This window comes from Panthera onca, chromosome D2 (genome assembly GCF_046562875.1).
Source record: "Panthera onca isolate mPanOnc1 chromosome D2, mPanOnc1 haplotype 2, whole genome shotgun sequence".
Taxonomy (NCBI): Eukaryota; Metazoa; Chordata; class Mammalia; order Carnivora; family Felidae; genus Panthera; species Panthera onca.
The window spans coordinates 18,032,930-18,056,912 of NC_138349.1; the positions used below are offsets into that span (position 1 = coordinate 18,032,930).

Here is a 23,983-nt window from a genome sequence, read left to right on the forward strand (position 1 = left end):
GCGGGGGTGGGGGTGGACGGGGACAGGTGGGGGCTTCCGTGGGAGTAGAGCAGCGGGCAGTTCCTTTGAATCTGCTTCTTGGACCAATAAAACAAAATTCCTTCATACTTTGTGTAGGTGTTATGGTTGACTGGGAGGATTCCCTGAATTCAAATGGCTCTTTGCAAGCTTGAGCCTGGAGAAAAGAAGCCTTTTTGAGAAGTGTTTTGCAGTTGAACTGGGCCCGTTGTCTGTTTCCGACAGAAATACTTTCTAACCCAGCGTCACTAAATGTTGGTTCAGCAGGGCATGTGAACGAACTTAATACACTAGGGAAAATAAGAAATGGATTTTATTAAGTTTATTAGCAGCTAAAAACACGATACTTCAACAGTGGGAGGAAAGCGATCCACCCACACAATTTGAGAGGAATGAACATTTGGCTTTAACTACAGCTAATATGTGAAACCTAAAACCTAGTTTTCCGTCTAAAGACCTTTGGGGTCCATTTTTACACTACCTTGATCAAACCAGGAATTAAAGTTCCAGCTAGCTCCTCCAGTCCTGGAGGGTACTGGTGTTTCTCCAGTCACACCTCTTCACGTCAGCGTTTCCTCAGGCTTATCTTTCCCTCCACCTTAGCTTAGCTTGGCTCCCAACCAAGGATGCATTTCTACCAATCAGATGCCATGGCGCCCCTCTTGTGCCAGGAGGCCGAGGGAAGCGGAGCGGGCCCCGGCGGAAGGCATGGCCGCAGTCACCGCGGGAGGCTTGCGGGGTGGCTGGTCTCGGAGGCCACTTGGCAAAACGGAGTCTCGGCCGAAACGAAAAGCTAAGGAAGGAGGCCTACGCGCCGCTCACGTTTTAAAGAAGAATGACACGCGTGGAGAGTGAGAACAGCTACCAAAAACATTCCTGGGAGACTGGTCTTGGGTTGGGCTCAGCACCTCCGTCTTCCGTCTCCACTTCATCCTCACAACCCCTCTCGGAAGGATGTCCCATGACCACCCTTCTTTCACAGGCGAGGAAACAGCCTCAGTGAGCGAAGTGACCTGCCCAAGGCCAGACGGTGGTGAACGGTGTGGCCACGGTGTGCCCTGAGCCCTTGCTCTTGTCACTGTGCGCCCAGCATCATGACAGCAGCCTGCACCTGCTCTTGTGTCTTTGGCTCTGGGACCCCCTGCACTGGAATCATCTAGATGCCTGTTTCCAAGATTCAGATTCCTGGACCTTGCCCCACGGGTTTTGATTTAGCGGGTCTGGAAGGGGGTCCAGGAATCGGGTCTTTTAAACGTGCACCCCAGGTGATTCTGAAGCAGAGAAATGTTTGCGGATTACTGAACTGGAGATATAATGTAGATGTGGGTGATGGAGGAGGCTGCCAGCCAATGGAAAACAGGGGCATCCTTACGGATGCCCGGAAGAAAATGCAAGCTGGGGTTTCGAGACAGTCCACAGTAATACAAGACTCTGAAACACTGGACCACCCTACCTTCTCCATGAGTCTTCCTGTTGTGCTGAGCCCCCGGGAGCTCCTTGTTCTCCAGATTTATTCAGCACCACTGTGCGGGTCCCCTACTTTGTATTGTGTAGCTTTCCTTTATTTTATAGGTGGTTGTTGCATAAATGCTATTTGCACCTAACTGTGGGCATAGGAAATGTGACATTTCTTAACATACAAAGATGCTCAGGGCAATATTACTTATAATGGTGAAAAACTAAACAAACAAAATGTCCAGCAAGAGAAGATTAAACTGTGCAGACATTTTAAGCAATGGTTTGAAGCATATTCAATGGTATGGAAAATGTTCAAGTGGAAAAAGCAAAAAAATAATCCTATTTATATAATTTTGCAAAAGCCCAAAATAAAAGCAAAATATTGGAGGAAAATATATCTAAATATCAGAGCGGGTATCTTTCAGTGGTCAGACTACAGCTGATTTTAATTTTCTTTTTATATTATTCTGTATGTGACTCACTTTCATCAAGAAACATTATTTTCATATTGAAAATGCCGCTAAAAAATAACAGCAGCAAAGAGAGAAAGTGAAAGCGAAAGAGACACTGCTTTTCCTGAAGGAACTTAAAATGTATTGCGGGAAAGGAGCAAGTCATGTATGGAGTAGTGACCCCTACCCCGTGCCCCCACCGGACCTTGACCTTCCCCTGCCAGCATCGGTCGTGTAATGATTCTGCCTTATGGAAGTTGTGCCTGCCTGACGGCCCCTCTGTGAGATGGTGAGGGTGGCGGCCGTGTCCTCCTCGTTACTCCTGTACCCACAGTTCCGGCAGAGCCCCCCCCCACATGGCTGCCTCCCCATACATATTTTTTTTTTTTGCGTAACGAATGGATGACTGTGTCTCACCTCCCCAGTTAGGCTAACGGTGCCTGGAGGGCAGGGCTCACGTCATATATACTATTTCTGAATTTGCCCCAAACACCAGTGTTGGGCATATAGTAGGTGCTTAATAAAGACTTGTTTGTCTGATGGGGACTGCCCCGAAAGGAAGCATGCCCGCTGAGAGGAGCCAGCCTCCTGAATGCCTCTCCCAGAGTTCAGGCGCCACTCCAGGGTGAGTGGAAGCCAGCCTGCCTAACTAAGTGCCGCGTGGAACTGAAAAGCAGATTTTGTTTGCTGGGAGAAGCCCAGCGAACGAGGGCGCCCCGGATCTTTATCTGCAAAAGCAGTCATGCCTTAACACACTGCTCCACCCTACCCCTTTTGGAAAAAGATTGATAAGCATAATGATGATGTTTTAATGAGCTTAATTGCACATTCCTTATGTTCTTGCAGAATTGCCAACCAGCTACTTCAACATCCAGCAGTTTACTTGTAATAACTTTCCCCCTTTCTCTATGCCAGGGAGCATAATTATTCCTGTGGTAATCCTGTAGTTCGGCTCGCTCGCTCTCGATCTCTCTCTCTCTGCCCGCCCCCCCCCCCCCCCCCGTCCCCTCCCCTCCCTCTCACTTTTTCTTGCTGCTTTTTCCCTTTCTGGGAATTACTCTAAATGGGTATCTTTGAAAGGAGGGTGGCAGGCTGCTTTTGGTACAGTACTTACCAAGAACCCTTTCATCAAAGAGGCCCTTGTGAGCATGCTCTGGACGCGAGCCAATCAGATCATCTCCCTGTCAGTTTCTGCAGCCGACCTGACCCTGGTATGCAAGTCAAGCCCGGTCTGCAGACAGGCTGACTGCAGTCCTAGGCCAACCTGTCTTAGCTGACTGCAAAAATGCTGAAGGGAAAATTACCTGTTTGGCTCCAGACGGAATTAACATTTTTTTAATATATACACACAAGGATGTTTATTATTTTTTGTTTAAAAGCGTTTGCCTATCTAATATATTCATTAATGTTATCTGGTCAGTACTTGAAACATTTTGAAATATGTGCAAATGCAATAAGGCTACAAGGCCTGGAGGCAAAATAAGATGAATTTTCCAATTAAATGACAGAAAAACTGGGGATTAACGGATGGCAGTTCCGTAATCTGTTTATGGGCACTGCTCTGTGCAGGGACACTCCGTCCACCTGCAGACCCCGGTGGGCTACAAGGGCCTGGATGCCAGGCCCTCCGACCCCCGCGCTCTCCTTCACACCGCAGTCTGCCACGAACCAAGTACGGAAGGCAGCCAGCGCGGCCCCAGCCTTGGCAGACGCTGGCCCCTTCCCGAGCAGCGTGGGGCTCCGCTCACCTGCCCGGAGTCCCTTTCCCAAACAGACACCTTCCTGTCATGGTTGCTAAAGATACGGCGCAGAATTTGAAGCAAACGTATCTTCTGTGCAAAGTCCCAGAAACCCTGGCCTCCCAGATCATCTTACGAACACATTTTGACATTTCTAGACAATTCCAGAAAAAAGGTCACAACTGAGAACTATATTTTATAGTTCAGGAAAAAAGTACTAACACATTTCTTCCTTCCTGGACTCATTCTAGAGTGCTGCCTTCTTCTTCTACTGAGAACCCAGGTTTGTAGGGGACACACCTGCACCCTGAGCACTGGCCCAGCGGCCAACGCTCGGAGATAGATAAGGGAGAACTTTTGCCCTCAAGGAGAGGGGCTGGCCATCTCTCCCCCTGGTATCTGCGGGGTTATTTTGGATGCTTAAGGAATAATTACAATTTTATGGCACTAACGTGATACCAGTGGCACGATATACAGGTGACAGAATTATTGTGCCACGTGATTTTTCTTTGTGCTTTTCAGAAATTTCCAAAATTTCAACGGCGAACTTTTACTTTTGTAGAGACTTCTTGGGAGCACTGAACAGGCACATTCCTGAATTACATGGAGTCGACTCAGGGACAATAGGCCAGGCAACATCCAGTAGTGGTAGAAGGGGGTCTGAATCAGAAGGGGGGAATTTTAATGAGCAGGGCAGCTTGAGAGTCACAGCTGGCTGGGCTAAGTTCCTGGAGTGTTAAATCAAGTAATAACAAAAATATGACTGTGTTTTACATATGAGATTTCATAACTTCCTGAGAAGTAAACAGTCCCTTCCCCCTTGGTTGTTCCCTCCTAAGGAATGTCTACGTTCTTGCCTTTGGCTCAAATTTTCCCAAAGTTTTCTTTGTCTACACAGAAGTGCAATGCCCCAAACAGAATGCCGGCCCTATTTTCTCTGTTGGTCCAGCTTGCACATTCATATAATAACAGGGCTTCATCAAGTGGCAGGAAGATGTTTGTGTGCTCCATCGTTCCCTGGCTCCTAGATTCCCACCTGTGCTATGGACAGAATTCTTGTTACGGCTTCAGTCCTGGGAAGGACGCATGGAAATTCTCTGATGGTTTGATTCATTCTGACCTAAGGGGTTTCTTCCTGGAAGGGCTTTCTCCCTCTTTTACAATCCCCAGGAAGTCATGGATATAGGCTCAAATTGAAGCCTTCCCATCCGTAAGAGAAAGAAATACCAAATTATTTTCATATAGATATATTCACAGTGAAAATTCCCACTCGTTCCTGGCTACTTCAAGTGTGGGTAGGTAGAACATAAATCTGGGCGGGGGGGGGGGGGGTCTATTTTTGCCCTGCACAGTCTCTTGCCCCATACCAAGGGAAAATAGGTAATTTTCATGACCAAATTATATTTCTAAATGACTAAGGAAAAAACTGATGGAAAAAATTCCTTGCAAACAGTGCATGGCATGCTATGAAACTATTAGATAAGAGTAATTATAGGTTTTGTCTCAACAGCAAACAATTGCTCTGGAGGGAAAATGCTTGCTTTTTAAGTGGAATAAACTCTTTCTAGGATTTGCCTACTATCTACCATTCTGAGAACAGTAACTCTGAAAAAACAAACAAACAAACAAACAAACAAACAAAAACCAAAACCAAACCAACATCAACCCACCACATTCCTGTTCCAAAGTTGAGAAAAGTGACTTGGGATATCTGTGCTTCTGGTTATGGGATTAAGGGCTGTATTATTATTATCATATTTAAAAAAGTGAAGATTCTTGGTTACTTTTCTCACGTATATAAACCTGGTGAGGGAATTCTCTTTGTAAATATAAGTTGTATGAGTCTAACAGATGATAATACATTTTAGTTTGTATATGTGATTAAGTAGAATGTCTATATATTGCTATCTTCTTAGGCAGTATCTACTTTCTCTAGCTTACTTTTTTAAAAGGTGATTTTTTTCTAATGTACAACTAAATTAGATCCAATTTATAAGAAACCTTCCGTAAGACACATGGACAAAATCAGGGGAAAAAATCCTTTTTCAGGCCACATGTCTTATTGATTTGTAGAATATGGTTTTACTGTCCACAAACTATAGATCTTTATCATACAAGAAAAGGAGGCTAAGAAGGGAAAAAAAAGTCCCTGTAAGTGAAACGAAGGACCAAAAAGAATCCTGTACTATACGCAAACCCCATAACTCCCACGAAATGGATTTGAAGCAGGTAAACAGCAGAACACCAACCAGGCACCACAGCTCTTGCCCCCCCCCCCCCACCCCCGGATTCACTAATACTGGCGTGGGATAGCTCCCTACAGAAAACAATCCATTGTTTACTATGTGGAGGAGGTGTTCACCTAAAGCAAGCAGGATGCCACAGCAGGGGCGAAATAACAGTTTGCCGGGTATTTTTCCAAAGTATATTCCCACCGAGGGAGAACCATACCTTCGGCATTTTCCAAGATTTATCAAACAGTGTGAAGGTCAGAAGGTACTAGAGCAAACCAGAAACGCACTGGAAGAGCTCGGCCGGTTACTCTTTCAGCAACTGCAGCTGGTAAGATGGTGACCTCTCTGTAATTAGGGTATTAACTTGGCTTCAGAGTAGTCAACAGTGTAATTAAGAAGCACAAACCAGGAAGGGACACAGGAGAGGAACAGAAGACAAAACGGAGTCCGTGTGATGACAAAGGAGGAGACTCTGGTTGGAACCAGGCTGGGTCGGCCCCGTAGCTTCTGACCATGGCTTTCAGCACAGCTCAATGGGCAGGAGTTGGCAATTAACACCTGCAGCCTCCTCATAACTGTACTCTATGGCTTTTCTGTACCCGTTTCCAATTCATGGTTATTTACATTACCTGTGAATAATGGTAATTGTTGTGTCTGCATTATGACTTTGGTTCTTCTCAACCTGAGAAGAGAGGCCTGTCTTCTGAGTTCTGAGTTAAAAGACCTCTTTAGCTGCAGTTAAGGAGATGTAACCTGATAATGGCTACAGGTAAGTTCCAGCCATTACGGAATACTGCTGAGCCTCTGCCTACCCTACTGACTTGGCAACTCATCATTGAGTAAAGGAAGGATGGGATGCCACCTGCAAGGGTTGAAATATCTTAAAATGACCCCAACCAATGAGATATAGATCAATATAACCAATGAGAGTAGATAGCAACGCCTCACCTTTGCAGGTGTGTGGTATTAAATTTATCCTTTACTGTGGCTTGCGTTTTGCACCGTTCGGTAAGTGTGATCTCTAGGATGGCGCTTGGGAGTCCCAGACATTTCTTCATTTTAATGGACACATGGACAATGTTAGACCTTTTATTGATCCTATGCACAAAGGTGACTGTAATTACCTCCAATGAGACTATAAATTTTAGAAGAAAAGGACAATATTTTAAATGACGTCTTAAATGCTCTCCCATCATGCCTAACAGGGCCTGAATACAGTTCATTTTATAACTGCCCCTCCTTTTCTCCCAGGATCATCTGAAGAGAAGACAACACCTCTAACTGCCTTTTGAGTTATTTAGAAGAGAATGTTGTGTCAAATCCAAGGAATGCTATGATTTCTATGCTTCCACAAAGACTTTTATTGGATTCACAGGGATACTTAACATGTGTTCCTCTGCCCCTCTCACTACATATCAATATGTCTTTTCATCTCTTAAAATGTTTTTAATATTCTCTCAAGACGCACACTTCACTGCCACACATAAAATTGCTTAATGCTAATAAAACTGCAAAAGGCTTTGCCCTAACAATTCCAATCATACTATTAAATGTAATTAATGAAATAGGAGATGAAAGAAATAGTTCCCAGAATTCAACCTAGGTGTATCTTGGGCAGAACATCTGCAAATATTTGAGGCCACGTGTTCCAACAGGAGGTACTCGGGCTAATAGTTCTTAAAGCAAAAATCTTGTGGCCAAGAGGATCTATATTAGAAATGTATAGGTACAACCAATCGGGCTTTCTTTTGATGGAGCAGTTAATCAGACTCTAGGAAATCACCTCGGGGAGGCAGCAGGTGGGATAGAAGGCAGTGGTTGACCAGCTGGTGTCTAAGATGGTGATTTGAAGGTCACATGTGCGTTAGCAGACCCCAAACACATGGGCTTCCTGTCCTTGCCTTCCACCGACCCTTAAGGGTACAGGCTACTTGGCAGGGTACTTTCCCCCTTCTACACTGTCTTTGGTGAACATTACAAATGGATCTCAACCAGACAGCAATGCTTATGAGAAAAAGAACCTGCCGATTCCGGGACTGGCCTGTCACAAGAGCTGCCTGGCCCAAAGTCTTACTACTTAGTAAAGGGCAATGCCCCTGCAGAGTTACCTGCTTAAGACTGGCATTTGGTAGGGATGGTCCTTACCCTGTTTGGGATTTGGCCCTCTCTTACTGGAAACAACACAGTACCGGGATTACCTTTCCTTACAGCCCAGGCAGAAAGCAAATTAGTGTGTCTTGTTTGGCTTAGGTGGCGTTCGAAAAAAGCGTGGATGGAATGCTTTAAGATGGGTCACACACACCTTGGTTCACCCCAAGCCCTCTACTTCCTATTGTGTAACATCTGGCTGGCCTCACCCCTGCACGTTTATGTGACCCACCTGCTCCCACATGCATCCAACCTCTGGTCCAGAAGCCAAGGTGCACCTTGCGGCTTCTTTTCTTAGTAATTATAAATATTACTGTCTTCCCTTTATAGGATTAGCTAACCAGCTGGGAGTTAATGATTAAGCACCTACTGTGTGCCTGCAATGCTAGATGCCGGGGTCATTGAGGTGGGGCCACTCTCTGCCTTCTTCTAGAAGCTTGCTTTCTTGTTCATGTCCTGGCACGTCAGTACTCTCTGCTAAAACACAGACCACATTCCCAGCAAACCTTTCTTTAGTCCTTACGCAGAGAGTGACCGCAATCTTAATTCTGTCCTCTCCCCTCAAAAGATAAGCTCTTTACACCTTTACACCAGTTTAAGTATCGGCATCATTCTACAGGACGCCGAAACCCTCGGTATGCGCATTGACAGTCTAGACAGAGAAAAGAGGGGGAAAAACACCCCCAATCTAGGAGGCAATGGAAACAGAAGAGAACAAAACACATGTTCATACACTCACCCTTAAAAATAGGGGAAAACCAACTGGGAAACTTTCATTTTCTTCTTGGATGTCTATTTAAAAAAAAAAACCCATGTGATACGTGTATCTATGGAAACCTTCGTTATCTCAAAGATAGTGAGGTACTAAAGGCCCTTGTTGCCATGGAACAAGCAGTATTTGCTTTTTATTCTATTGCACAATATCTAATTACAGAGACCCTGATAAAATTATGCATTCCTAAGCACAAATTAAGGCCATTCTACAGGAGCCTCCATGCACATACTTTATTTGTCAAATTTCATTAAAAACAAAAATCAGGGATGACTTTGCAGAGTCTTAGGGATGAGCAGTCTAACCAGATTCAGCCCCTTCCAAGATGCAAATTCTCTGAAACCTGGAGCTGGGCTGCTGGAGGGTCCAAGGTGAAAGGGCAGCTCACTTGGATTATTCTCCCACAAAAGTTCAAGTTGAAACTCTAAAGCCCCTCTTCCCACTGGACTGTTGCACATGACACCTATTTAAAAATCATTCTCTTTGTTTCCTCTTGGAATACAATAATCAATTTCATGGCATTGAAGACTGAGCTGCTCTTTTGAAAAGATACCATGTTACAAATACACTTGATAACTCCTTCCCCAGTAGGTATGCTTCTGTCCTTGTTTTTATACTTTTACTACATATTTATGGATCTCTAAACATGCGTACTATTTTTAACATTACTCTATATGTAGCTTTGAAAATTATCTTTGATTGGATATATTAGTTTCAAGATGTGTGTACATGTGTATATAATTCATTTATTTCAACTGCTGTATAGTATTTTATCGAATTGACCCTCTCCCCTGTTGCTGAACATTTATGTTGCTTTTAAATTTCTGCTCTTCCACCTAAATGTCCATCAACTGATGAATGGATAAAGAAATTGTGGTTTATATACACAATGGAATACTACGTGGCAATGAGAAAGAATGAAATATGGCCTTTTGTAGCAACGTGGATGGAACTGGAGAGTGTGATGCTAAGTGAAATAAGCCACACAGAGAAAGACAGATACCATATGTTTTCCCCCTTATGTGGATCCTGAGAAACTTAACAGAAACCCATGGGGGAGGGGAAGGAAAAAAAAAAAAAAGAGGTTAGAGTGGGAGAGAGCCAAAGCATAAGAGACTGTTAAAAACTGAGAACAAACTGAGGGTTGATGGGGGGTGGGAGGGGGGGAGGGTGGGTGATGGGTATTGAGGAGGGCACCTTTTGGGATGAGCATTGGGTGTTGTATGGAAACCAATTTGACAATAAATTTCATATATTAAATAAATAAATAAATAAATAAATAAATAAATAAATAAATTTCTGCTCTTCCAATGTAGCAATGAACATCCTAACAACTAACAACTAGTCCTATCACCGCACCTGCCACTTCCCTTATCCTGTCCTTTTCTAGAGCAAGGGGATTGCAAGACGTTTCACTACCTTTTGTCAGTTGTCAGTACCTGTAAGGCTTTCTCTTAAAGTCTTCAGATCGGAGTATAGCTAAGTTTAGGACAATCTGTTTCCAGATCCCTAGCTCCCATATGTGTTATTTGCTGAAACCAATCTTTTGAGAACATCCCTGTGATCCAAGCATCTTGCTAGCAGTTCTTTCTCTACTATCTTTCCTCAGTTGCCTTCTCCCACTTAATTAAGTGGCTTTGCCCCAGGCTGCTTTGCTACCTTCGTAGAGGCAAATAAAGAGGCCATGTGGAGTCATGCTATAAGTCGCTACAATGTTAATCAAGGACCAGAGATCCAGGTTGGAGCTTTGAGTTTCCTCCTGTTTTACACCCATTCCTAGTAAGATTAAAGCACAATGTTCAGCCCGTGCTGGGATGGTCCAAATTTAGATATATTGTCAAGTGGTGCAAGGTTGGAAAATTTTTGTCCACTGAAAATGTAATGACTTCACCTGTTCCATCTCCCAACTTATTTTCAAAGAATATAGCTTTCCTGAGTCTCGTGCAGACAAAGCAAAGATAGTGTCAGTGGGATGCCTTGATAGTGGCAGTACCTTACGCCCCTCAGGTGACAAATTTGCTCCATGCTCTACGCATCTACCTACGTCCTCCCTTCTAGCTTCCCACCTACCTTCGAATTAGAACTGAGCAGTGACCTGGCTGTCCCAGGGATGCGTACTAACACATTTACTAAAACAAAATATGAAATCAGACTGGTTCCATCAGAAAAGGAGTCCACTTTGGTGGTTTTGCTTGACAGTGAAGGGTGGTTTTGCTAATTGGGTTATCCAGTGGATCTTTCCATAATTTGAGTAAGCTAAATCTGTTGCTCCAGGGTTTTGATGAGAATATATTTAAAGCAAATAGAATATAAGATAAAAACATTTTCTAAAAAAAAAAAAAAATCTATTGGTAAAGATGGATTGATGTGAAAAACTGTTTGATTTCCCCCAACTCTTTCCAAGTATATTTAGTGAAATAAATTACCTTGAAGAGGAAAAGAATAACAGGTGTTATCTGTGTGAAATTCTCGTACATGTGTACAGTCATCCAGAACATTTCTTGCTTTCAGAACAAGCAAAAGAGAATTTGCTGGGCAACCTCCCTGCATCTCTGCTGTGGAATATAACTCTGGAAAAAAACTTGATTGGCTCAGGTAATACGATAACATGGGTTACTGTAGATGAGTCATCAACTATAGGAATAGTCTATTTACTTATTTTTTTTCTTTTTCAATGGCTTTTAAGGTTTTTATTTTAATTCCAGTTAGTTAACAGGTAGTGTTATATTAGTTTCGGGTGTACAATATAGTGATTCGACACTTCCATACATTACCTGGTGCTCATCATGACGGGTGCACTCCTTAATCCCCATCGCCTTAAAATCGTCTATTTCACGAGCTCTTTTATTGCTATACACTGGGAATTTAACCAGCGGAGAAAAAAGAGCATCGCTTCTCTTGGTAATCGGTCTTCTCAGTACAATTCTCAAATGCAAGCCCAAATCGGATCACTGGTTGACAAACTGACATGAAGTATTTAGGATGTACCGTGGAAGGTACCTGTCTGCTTGGGTGATGTTGCCCTGAGGCGGGCATGTCAGCAGTGATGGCGGAAGGAGTGTCTTCGAAGGAATTCTAGTGCTGGTTTCAACACAGCTAGCTGAGTAACCTGCGGTAGGTCACGTCCTCTCCCTGGGCCTCAGTTTCCCCATCAACAAAATGAGGGGTTGGAGCACATATTCTCCCGAGGTTCCCTCATGTCATCTTGGCCTTGGCCCATTGCTTCCGCTCCAATGTGACTACAAGCCCCAGACAGGGACTTCCCCCCAGGACCCTTGGTCTGGGCACTGCATTGCCACCATATTCTATGCCTGGACCACGTGAATATGGCCGCCCTTCCTAAGAACTTTTCAAAAGCTTCCTGGCAGAGTTTTTCAGTATAAATCAGCAACATACTGAAGACTCTGTTTCAGTTCCTAAGATACAACCTCAGATACCTCCCAGTAACCTGAGTTTGCCAGAGAGAAGCAGTCACACTCGCTTTAATCCTCATCGAGGACTTCCTTTTGCAGAGCCTGGGCCTCCAGACAGGGGTAAAGAAGAATCAAGCATATATCAGTGCTTTCAGGGATCAATAAATACTCATTTTGCTCCCTTCCCAACATTCTTACGTTTTATTTTAGGTGCAATGAGACGGGGGGTGGGGGGGGGCAGCTAATAAGGGCAGATGATACAAATAACCCTTATTTGCTTTGCAATATTATAGGGTAACATTCAGAGAGTTTCTCAAAGCATGCCCCCTCCTCTGGGAACTGTCCAGGGAGGCAGGGTCAGGGTGAGCAGGGAGATAGCAGTAGGATGCACACAGATCTCTCCGTGTACAACAGAGCAGATAAGTGCACAGGCTCCCAAGTCTACTGCCTTGGTTTAAATCTGGCCTCTGGCACTTGCTGGCTGTGTGGCTGGGCTGGGTAAGTGACTGAATCTCTCTGAGCCTCATTTCCTTCATCTGTAAATTGAAACAGCCTCATCAGGTTCTTGTGAGGATGAAATGAAATAAACAATGTAAACACACCTAGCCCAGGGGACTGGAGCATAGTAAGGACTGGAATATTATGTTTACTATATTTTAATCACGGCATGCCTTAGATTTCAGGCATCTTGGAAAGTGATTCCATTGATTTATTTAGTAGAAAAGCCCAGCAGATAAGATTCATCATGGCAATAAACATTGAGTTTTCTTTCTCCCTAGGGATTTTTTCCATTAGAAAATGGAAAGCCAAATCAAATTTGCTCAGCTAATTTCGGCATGAGAGGTATACTCAGGACCCTCAACATTTGCCTTACAGGTCAGGCTTATCAGTTCACACTTGTTAGTGTGGAAAACTCCTTTCCTATCACTGCTTCTGCCACTTCCCTTATCCTGTCTTTCTTCTGAAACAAGTGGACTTGGAAGATACTTTACCCTATGATTTGGCAAACACACTTGTTCTGAGAGAGAGTTCCGCCCATGTACATAAGCGAGGACTACAGACATTGCAAGGTTTATCGAAGAAAACCTTTCTTCTGCAGGTGCCAGGGCACTGAGAGCAGGGCCTCTGCTGGCTGTTCTCCTTCTATTTGGGACTGTCCCATCATTTCCGAACTATGGCTCTTAGGACACCAGAATAAACATTAAGAGGACTGTCCTATATTTATCAACCTTTGGGGCAGACTGAAGTATGTTCCCTGAATGAGGAGAGACATGATTTGTAGCACATGGTTGGAGTAGAGGTAGTGAGTTTTGTTTAGTACAGAGCGACCTGAAATTCCATATCATGATAACATTTATTTCACACAGAAATTCCAGAGTCTTAAAAAAAAAAAAAGTTGTCTCATGGGTGATTAGGAATATAGCAAATCTGTTTCAAGATCTGGATGCCTGTTTTTTATGTAGTAAATGCTGACCAACGTCTCTATGTGTGTGCTAAGCGGGCATACAGAAAGGAAAGGTATTGCAAAATCAGATGTGAATTAATACAATTTAGTAGAGTTTGTCCTCTAAAGACTATGTTCAAGTCCCAGCCCTGTCACTTGCTAGGTGAGTGACCTTAAGCATGTTTCCTGTGAAGTGAATGCAGCTTCTTACTGCCTTCTGGGTCAATCCCTCCCTTGTTTGGGCTCCTTCTAAGCCCCCAGAAATACATTCCTTTGGTCACATATCTTGTACAATTTACAAAAAGAAGATACCTTAGCTGTAATCCACCCATCAGCTGTCTCTGCTCTGACTCTCTCTTACGTTGGGTAGCACTGGAGTGGCTGTGGGCCTTTCTGGAATCCAGCTAAAGGAAGTTTGAGTTGGAAATAATCTACTTTGGAGGCAGTGGGATATGTTTGGGTGTTTTGCAGTCATTTCCATGTTTGATTAAATTATCGCTAGCTGTCCTGGGCTGGTAATGGCCAACTCATCTAATGCTGGGACACAAAGGGGCAGGGCCTGAGGTCATACCGTGACATGAACGTGTCTTACAGCCCCTGGTGCTAGAGGTGTGTGAGAGTAGAGAAAAAGAAATATATGGAGCCAAAAGCTAGTCTATGGGAACATTTACAAATCCTGCAGTGCATGTCTAGGAAGAAAGCGAGGAAAAAAGTGACAACAATCTTAAAAACTTTTATGACATCACTAATTTTGAGCTGTGAAGCAAAAAGAAAATTTTAAACACTCAATAATAATAAACAGGTTTAGCTCAAGCATGTTAGAGGAAAGACTCCTGTCTCTTTCTAATCCCTCCATAGAAAATTCTATTATGAAATAATTGCTATAGGAAGAAATGGTCAAAGAATCTGCAGCTAAAAATATACAGAGAGAAGAATGGTAAATTCTGGACTTTGTGGTGTTTGCAGTATTTGCCTGTTTTAAAAGCTCTCTTGTGCTTTCTTTTCTTGACCCAAACAAACGGTAACTTTCATCACCAATTTTGAACTTCACCTCTCTGCAGCAGGGTAGCCCGAACTGTCTAAGCCTCAGATCCGACAAAACTTGGATCTGCCCCTGGCTGTCTCATCGCTCCTTGTGTGGCTGAAGGAAGACAAGCAATGAGCAGGGGCCGACTCTGCAATGCAGCCGGCTTGCTGTGAGAGCCCGATCATATACATATGCTTGTGGCAAGAGAGTGGAGGAGAATCAATCGGAAGGGGTTGAGAAATGAGGCAGGGCAGCCAATTCTGAGGCTCAGCTAATGATCTAGACGAGAGAAAATGTGGGCTGGATTTTGGTTTCCTCAGTGGACATTTGCCTTCCTGCTGTGAGGCTGACCACATCAACTGTCCCTTTTGACGGCTGAAAATAATTGCGTATCAGTGATCTCTTATGGGTCAAATATTTGGAATATAAAAAATGCAATCCAGAGAAGCAAAAGTGCAACCCCCCCACCTCCCCCTCCCCCCGCTTCCACGAGCATCATCTTGCTTTCCCCTCACAGGGTGCATCTCAGTATTTTATCTGGATTTCTTTAAGGGGCTGCAGACTTGGTCTTATAAACTCTTCCTGACGTTGAATAAGGGCTTCCTTTGTATTTGCAAATTATTAATTCTTAAGCTTGTGCTGAGAAGAAGGGTGTTTAGTATGTGATGGCCTATAGTTTTCCTTTTTGAAATATTCGATTTAAAAAATGTAAAATAGATGAGGTGAAATAGATACAGGATATTTAAGGTAGAAATGCCCAGTTATAAATGAAATAAGTCACGGGGATGAAAAACAAGTACAGCCCAGGGAATCCAGTTGATAATATCATAAGACTGTTGGATGGTGACGGGTGATGACGTCACTTATCGTGGTGAGCACGAGGAATGTATACACTTGGGGAATCAATAGGTAAGAAGAAAATGTATATACCAAAAGTCTTGTTTTTTTTTTTTTATTTTTAAGAGAGTACTGCGTTGAGAGAGAAAACTGACGGAAACCTGTCTGTCCCACTGTGGTGGGAAGATCATGAAGCTGGGGCTTGCCATGCAGGGTTTAAAGCCAACCCTCAGGAGATCCAGACTTTCCACAGGCAGAGAGGACTCCCTCTGAGTCCTCTAACAGGGACTAACAGGGACGTGAGTCCATCTAATAGGGTGCCTCCTCCCAGCTGGGGAGGAAGTGAAATGGCTCAGACACAGGGGCCGAGGATGTTGTTGTTAATAGTTAATGGTTAGTGAGTATTGACAACTTGCAGCGAGAAGCCACATGGCAGGACAGATTAGCGCCAGCCCTTGACCAAGCACACGGCCAGCCAGAAAGTGGACGGCAATCCTTTTGTTACAAATGCCTACAGATGACTGAGTGAAATGATGAAATAAATACAAAGATGACTGAGTGAGTCATCTCTGCAAGCAGTAAACATTTTCAGGTTGACGAGCTTCATCTTATGTAAGAGCGAATGTGAATGAGGATGATTTATAATGGGTCTGCACATTGTTTCGAAGGAACGTTCATGGGCTTGACGGTGGGATGGTAAATTTAACCTCTGAGCCCTAATAATGTTCTGTTTTTCAGATGAGCTCAAGGCTTGTCATACTCTAGACCTGGAAAGCATAAATGGTATTATCTTTGTATGTACAAATAAAAATCAATTCATTTTCCAAATGCTTAACTCATTCAGGAAGACACACACACACACACACACACACACACACACGAATAGATCTCAGTTAAATCAACAATGTTATTAGCAAAGCTCTTTTCACTTAACAAATCAGGATATATTAGGTTCAATAAAGGTACTTGACTTATAAACCTACAAATAAAGTTATTTTCCCAAGCAGTATTTTGATTTATCATCTGAAACTACACTTCCTGTTCATTTATAATGGCTTTTTGTAACTTGCCCCTTAAGTAGGGGGAGGTAGGACATCTGTAAATAAAAATATCTCAATAAATTATATTCTCTAGATGATAAAAGGATAACATCTTCTTTTTTTGAAAACGATCACAGAACAGAAATTCTAACTAGAAGCCTTTTCTCCATGATATTTTTGAAGAGATACCAAAGATTTTACTTTCTTATGGACTTGGCCCCTTCAAAACACACTAGAACACTAGAAATCAACCTCCTAGTCATTTACTGCAAATCATTTAGCAGCTTCCACTCCTGGAACATTTCTGGCCATTTGTGGAATCACCTTCTCAAATCTACCAGTCTACTTCACACTAGAAGGAGGAAGACAATTTTGAGTTTCTTATGCCCTGTAAATACAGCCACATCTTGAAGCTGAGTTTCAGGCTCCCCCAACTCTTGTCCCCCAGCAACTCTGATAATCTGACCTGGCTAGGAAGGCTAGGAAGCTAGGGTTCCCTATCAGACTGTTTACTTAACACATGTCACATCTAAAATAAGGATTGCTTTAGCTAAAGAAGCAAGTCATTTATAAGTGTGCATTTATAAGGGCAAAAGTCAAGGCAACTGTGCAAACCACTTGTCAACTTATTTAGAGGAAATTGTGTAATCAACTTAACATACCAGTTAGCCTTTACCTGCAAGGTCAAGCTCAGAGTTCCTGTATGTCACCACCCTGGCCTATTAATCACTCTGCAGGAAATTCCACATTTTTCTTTAGATTAAACTATAGAAAGTGGAGTGTGAACAGAATAGAGAGGATTTCCTATTGGTTTCTTTGTTTTCTGACTTGGTTGATGTTTCATGATCTACGCTTTTTTTTTTTTTTTTACTTGCTTGCTACAGATTTTAAAATAGGTTCAAAATGATAAATTTCAATATGCATTGCTGAAGGGAGCTTTATCACATAAAGGTAAACCTAGGTATGTGATGGCTGGGTGCCAGCTTACTGCTGTAGATCCCAACTAGAGATAGAAAGCGTCGACACTGTTGAACAAGTAACAGATCTTTCATTCCAGGAAAAAAAAAAAAAAGGATATAAGCTATTAAAAAAAATCATTTCCCCTTCTTTCTCATGCTGCCAAAGCTCAGATATGTGATTTTTGAAGATATCCTAATTTGAGGCATGATTTTCTAAGAAAAAAATCACCTTCAAATACCTTTTAAAAAATTTTTCCCCCAAATGTCTTCAGTTTGCCTTCATTTTAAAACAGCTTTATTGGGGCGCCTGGGTGGTTCAGTCGATTAAGCATCCGACTTCAGCTCAGGTCATGATCTCATGGCTCATGAGTTTGAGCTTCATGTCAGGCTCTGTGCTGACAGCTCCGAGCCTGGAGCCTGCTTCAGATTCTGTGTCTGCCCCTCTCTCTGCTCCTTCCCCGTTCGTGCTCTCTTTCTCAAAAATAAATAAAACATTAAAAAATGTAAAAGACCCAAAATAACAGCTTTATTAAGGTATAATTCATATACCATGTAGCTTCCCCATACAAAATATAAAATTCAGTGGTTTTCAGTATATTTACCAAAGTGTACAACCACCATCACCATCAAGTTTAGAAGATTTTCCTTCTGAAAAGAAACGCGATACGCATCAGCAGTCACTTCCCATTTTCCTTCAACCCCTCTAGTTCTAGGTGACCAGTAATCTACTTTATGTCTCTGCCGATTCTGTCTCTACTTTTCATACAAATGGATGCATACAATATGTGGTCTTTTGGGACAGGATTCTTTCACTTAGCATCTTTTCAAGATTTACCCAGTTCATATTAGCACGTCATTCCTTTTTATGGCTGAACAATATACTGCATTTTATTTATCCATTTGTTAATTGATGGACATTTGGTTTGCTTCTACTTGTTGCTATTATGAATAATGCTACTATGGATATTCACATACCAGTTTCTGTGTGAATGTGTATTTTCACTTCTCTTGAGTATATATGCCTAGGGTCAGAAATCCTAGGTCATATGACAGTTCCATATTTACTGTTTTCTAAAGTGGCCACATCCTTTTACATTCTCCTAAGCAGTGCGTGAGGGTTCTGATGTCTCCACATGCTTGTCAACACTTGTTGTTGTCTTTTTTATTTTAGCCATCCCAGCAGGTGTGAAGGGATATCTCACTGTGGTTCGAATATTTTTTAAAGAACGTGTTCACAAAAAATTTCTTCATTGTTTTCCTACAACCAACTATGAAAGCCAACCATTCTATGGTTGTGGTATCTTGGATATCAGACAGGAAAGAAGTGTAGAAAAAACAGAGTGCGCAAGAAGACCGCCCAGAGACTCTGGGTGGTCAGGGTCTCATCTTGAATCTACCACATTCTGAATTTCTAGACATTTAAAAACACAAGATGATTGAAACATTCCCAAAGTCCATTCAAAGCCCTAACTTCTTTTGTTGTTGTTTTGGCATTTTCTTTGCACGATTTACTTTAGGAGAAAAACCTAAGCCTTAGTTGCGATGTGTAATTTTAAAAAATGACTGATTTTGCTTCTGAAGAGGCATCTGTAGCCACTGTGCTATTTGACTAGCTCCCATGCTTACGTTTCCACTTTCTGGGGGGCTTGGACCCAGCAACAAGGAAGATAATCCTCCTTTGTGGACATTCCCCCAGTTAACTCCACTCACATCTGGATGGCAGTTCAATAGTCCACTGTTATTCAAACAATTTGTAATCACACATACTGTGTGTCAGCTAACAAGCCAGGGTGTATGGCTTTTCAGTATTCCGTAGCATGCACCACGCACAATTTACAAATAAAATAAAAATCTACAGCAAACACAACGGCACATTCTTTGTTGACCAGCTGAGTAAAAAGAGCGTCTCTGTTGAAAGACAAGACATCACTTGTTATTTTGATGGTAAATGAAAAGAGGTTCAGAAAACCATATTTCATCTGCTAAGTCTCTTAACATGGGAAAGTCCCGTATCTGTAGCAATGAATAATCTTGGGCCATATGTTTCTTTAAGCTGGGCTTGAAGCAGGGATGGCCAAACAACCACCAGCAGTATGAAACGCAGCTGACAAAATTCTACAGCCTTGTCCCTCGAAGTCATGGTAGACTGGGGAGAACGGGAAGATGGACATCCTCACCACGGCCAATTGTTTTTCTCATTACTTTTGGCTGGGAGGGTGTAGGCAGGGAGGAGTTGAGTTTAACTCCCCACGTGGCTAAGCAACGGTTTTGGAAACAAAGGGTTTGATAAGGCCAGAGGAAGTGAAGTTGAGCTTGTCCTGAGAAAAAAAGGACTGGAGAGTCTTTCCACACGCACAGCCACTAAGACCCCGGACGAGTATGACAAGGTGGCAGAAACGGCTTGCCAATGACCGATCATCATGGGATAGGAAGGTGTTGGAAAATGCAACCGGAGGTGCAGGCTCACAACATTCCACCTGCCTTGGCTGACTGGCAGCATGGTGGCCCCTGACCCTGAGGGTCTGTGTGCATTGCTGAGAATGCGGAGCCCATTCCGAGCAAGTTCAGGCTTTAGAACACACTGAGGCCTCACTGTGGGATAATTTGGCTAGGTCATCGTTTAATTCCGTAAGACTCAGGGACGGGATGATCAAGCATTCTTATCCATGAGGGTTTGCCCCCCCCCCCCTGCCCCCCAGGCTTTCTCCACTGGCTTTTTGCCCACAATGCCATAACTTGACTCCTAGGCTCTGCTGAAAGCTTCTTAGTAGAGGACGCCCAAGTCCAAGGTAAACACAGTTCTGTCATCTTGTAAACTCAACAACCTTTGCAAGAAAATAACCATTAAGATCCAGGTGGCTCATGAGAGGAAGAAACTGTCACTATTTTCAGAACTGGGGAGAAAAGATTAGTTTCACATTGAACTTCACACGTCTTGATTACTCTCCATCCATGAAATATTAATTTATTTAATATTTGAGATGTCTAATCATTTTCCCCCCAGTTGGTCTGGCATTCATGGAGAACCTATTACGTGCTGGGAACTGGGCTGAAACCTGGAGCCATAAGAAAAAGGGAACACAATCCCTGCCCTCAAGGCTCTTGTGACTCCAGGGGAGAGTCAGGTCTGCAGAAGAACCTATAACACGAACTGATAAATGTGAGATCAAGGGAAGTGAGGAGGAACACAGGAAAGAACAGCTGTTCTGCCTGAGGTCCTGGGAGAGCTCCACTGAGAAGCTGGTCCATTTCAGCTGGACCCTGCAAGTTGAGTGAGCTCTCCCTAGATGCAGGGAGGTGCAGGAAGAGAGAACATCAGGGGAGCTTTGCCAGTGACCACTCCGCTTTCCATGGCCCAACTCACGCCTCCCCCGTGAGATAATAACTCAGACGGGCTAGACACCAGGTGAGGAATCGAAATCCCTCCCATACCCCATTCTCAGTACCCAGTCCCCCCAATAGTTGGCAAAGGAAAGAACTGGATTGTGATGTAGTGACTAGTCCAAACTTCATTAGCCACACAGGACATTAATCTTGATCTCTGGACATCCGTGAACTCGTAGGAGGGCCTACATATCCGTGTCTAGATCTGCCTACTGGGAGCAGATCTCCATCTTGGGCTCTCTCCCCTACATCTGCTGGAAGGCACTGATTCCATGGTTCAGGTGTTGAGCCAACAATAAATAGGAAAAACAAAACGAACTGCAAGAAAAATGACTCAGCAACAGGAAGTCAATTTATAGGTTTTTTTTGTGGAGCCCCAGAAGTATGTCCCAAATGGAAAGGCGGCCGCAGGCAGCTTTAATTTGCCAGATTACTGTAGGTCTCACTGACCTTGCCAGTCACCTTCACACGGAGGGAGTGCTCTTGTTCTATTTTGGAGGTACCACTGCGTTTCACACGTAGAGGCTTTGCCTTGAGATCACAGAGCTGGACTGAGACCTTACATACTGTCCCTGCCACCCCCTGGGAATGCAGGCTCCTTGCTCACAATGTACCTAAAATACTCCATGCCCCTGTCTAAGGCATCCCAGGGAACAGAAGATGGGAAAGAGGCTTTTAAAATTCAGCCCTATTATTTTGCTAGTACATTTTCTTTCAGCGCATTTTTATCATTTTTTAGTTACCTTCTTATGGGACAAGATGAATAATCCACACCTCGTTGGAATCTCTCTTTTTTAAAATAATTGTCAACTGTTGAGCAGGTTTCTCTTTTGATCGTTACAGAATCATAGAGGTTTAGGGTGGGAAGGGCCAGACACGTCATCCAGAACCACAGCACGTCTTATGCCTGTATCCCCCGTGGTGAGCATCCTTGCCAAATATTTAGGCCCCGTATGTATGAATACATCCACCAGCACCACCTCACTACTCATTTTCCATTCAGGGCAGCTCTTTCAGTGAGAAAGTTTTCTCATGTTAAACCACAATATGTGTTCTAGTAATTTCCACCCACTGGTCCTGGGTCAAGCCTTGGGGCCACAGAAACAGATCACGTCAATTTTCTGCAGAACAGCCTTCGTGAAAGTTGAAGAGAACTCATGATAGGGCCCTTGTCACCATCTCTCACTGTGACTGCGCCCCAATCTGGAGCCGTGTCTCCAAAGTCACCATCTCTCTCTCACCTGTGGCTGAGCCCCAGTCTGGAGCAATGTCTCCAACTTTGGAATTTAGAAGAGGCTTTGGCTTCTTATCAAAGGAGCTGCTTTTAGAGTCATGCCCTTCCTAGCATTCAATTTGTCTTAACTCTGCTGCTTGTTCCAACCAACACAGCTTTGTTTCTTCCTCCATCCCTTTACTCCAGCTATTATTCATCCATCTACTCATCCACCTATCCACCACCCACGCACTCATCCATCCATCCATCTATCCATCCATCCATCCATCCATCCATCACTTACTGAGAACTCACCATGTGTCAAGCACTATTCTAGGGACCAGCGTTAGAATAGTGAACAAGATAAAAGACGTATACCTGCCCTCGTGTAGCTTGCAAACCAGTGGAGGCATCTTACAATAATCAAGGAACTAAATGAAGAAAAGAGAATAAAGTATAACATATTCAGCAAGGTAGACAGGAAGAGTGTTTCTGAGGAGTGACATTAAACTGAAACCTGAAGGAAAAAAGGAGCCAGCCATCTGGGAGACAAAAAGCAGGATATGATGGAATCTGAGAGGTATGGGAGGGTATGTATATATTTATACATAAATATATATACATATATATTTTATTTTATTTTATTAAAAAAATTTTTTTAATGTTTATTTTTGAGAGAGAGAGACAGAGCATGAGTGGGGGGAGGGGCAGAGAGAGAGGGAGACACAGAATCCGAAGCAGGCTCCAGGCTCTGAGCTGTCAGCACAGAGCCCGATGTGGGGCTCGAACTCACTAGCTGTGAGATCACGACCTGAGCCGAAGTCAGACGCTCAACCGACTGAGCCACCCAGGCGCCCCCATATATATTTTAAATATATTATATATAAATATATAAACATGTAAAAATATATAATATATATATTCAACTTCACGACTCAAATAGAGTCATTTATAAATTCAATTTTACCCGCTTGTAGTGATAGCAAATCAAATTCGTCGATCCCTGTCTCTCTGTGGATCATGAATACTATATGTTGCTTTTCTCCAGAATTTCCATTAAGGAGGTCTTGTAATACATTAGTGAAGTGCCATAGGGGACTCAATGACCAGACTAACAGAGTATTAATTTCAACTAAATTGCGGGATTCTTGACTCGTCAAGGAAGAACAGGGTATTTAAACGAAAAGCCAATTCACATAACTTAAGAACAGGCTTTGTGTATTCTAACCAATTACATCTCCTCTTCTAGTTTTTAACAGCTTTGTTTATGAAGCCCATATTGAAAATTAAATGTTTATTACCATTTTTTGAAGGTGAGGTATAGAACTTGGCAAAGTATCGATTAATAACTTGTGGATGGCTGGTGTAAAGAAACCAGTTTTGAACCCCGCTGTAAACAATGCATCAGCAGAGTGTTTCAGCTATTTGTAGACTCAGAGCTTGCCAATTTGTAATTAGTTGCAGATTTTCAATTACTTCTCAGCAAACAAAATAGTTTCATTTGCATTGTTTGCTTGGCATTTAAGTTTAAAAGAATCCAATTGATTATTTTTAAAGACAGCTGACTTTGGAGAGTTGGGGTAAAATAAATAGATACATTTTTGAGTAGCCCTACATTTGTATTTTTGTTCTGAGTGATGTCAGGGTACAGAACTTGGCCTAAATTCAATCAACTCTATCACAGAATCCCAAAATGCCTCCTGTGCAATTTGTCAAAAAGATTTTTGGCAATTGCACATAAAACTGGAGATTTGTAATGAAGAACACAATCCAAGGCGGGGGGGGGGGGGGAGGCAAAGTTTCATTTTCTGCTAATTGAGACTGGTAAACCACTGTGGGCAACTT

General features: G+C 43.0%; 1 protein-coding gene across 8 annotated transcripts in view; it reads right to left on the bottom strand.

Annotated features, from left to right (window-relative positions):
• VTI1A (vesicle transport through interaction with t-SNAREs 1A) overlaps window positions 1–23,983 on the bottom strand; it is a 348,742-nt gene that overhangs the window by 56,084 nt on the left and 268,675 nt on the right. The window contains exon 9 of one of the 8 annotated variants that reach the window (XM_060641502.3): window positions 8,789–8,841. The exons of the other annotated variants lie outside the window; for them this stretch is intronic. Coding sequence (XP_060497485.2) covers window positions 8,823–8,841 — 19 coding nt within the window. The 3' untranslated portion in view covers window positions 8,789–8,822. The remainder of the gene's footprint in view (window positions 1–8,788; window positions 8,842–23,983) is intronic. 8 annotated transcript variants of the gene reach the window in all.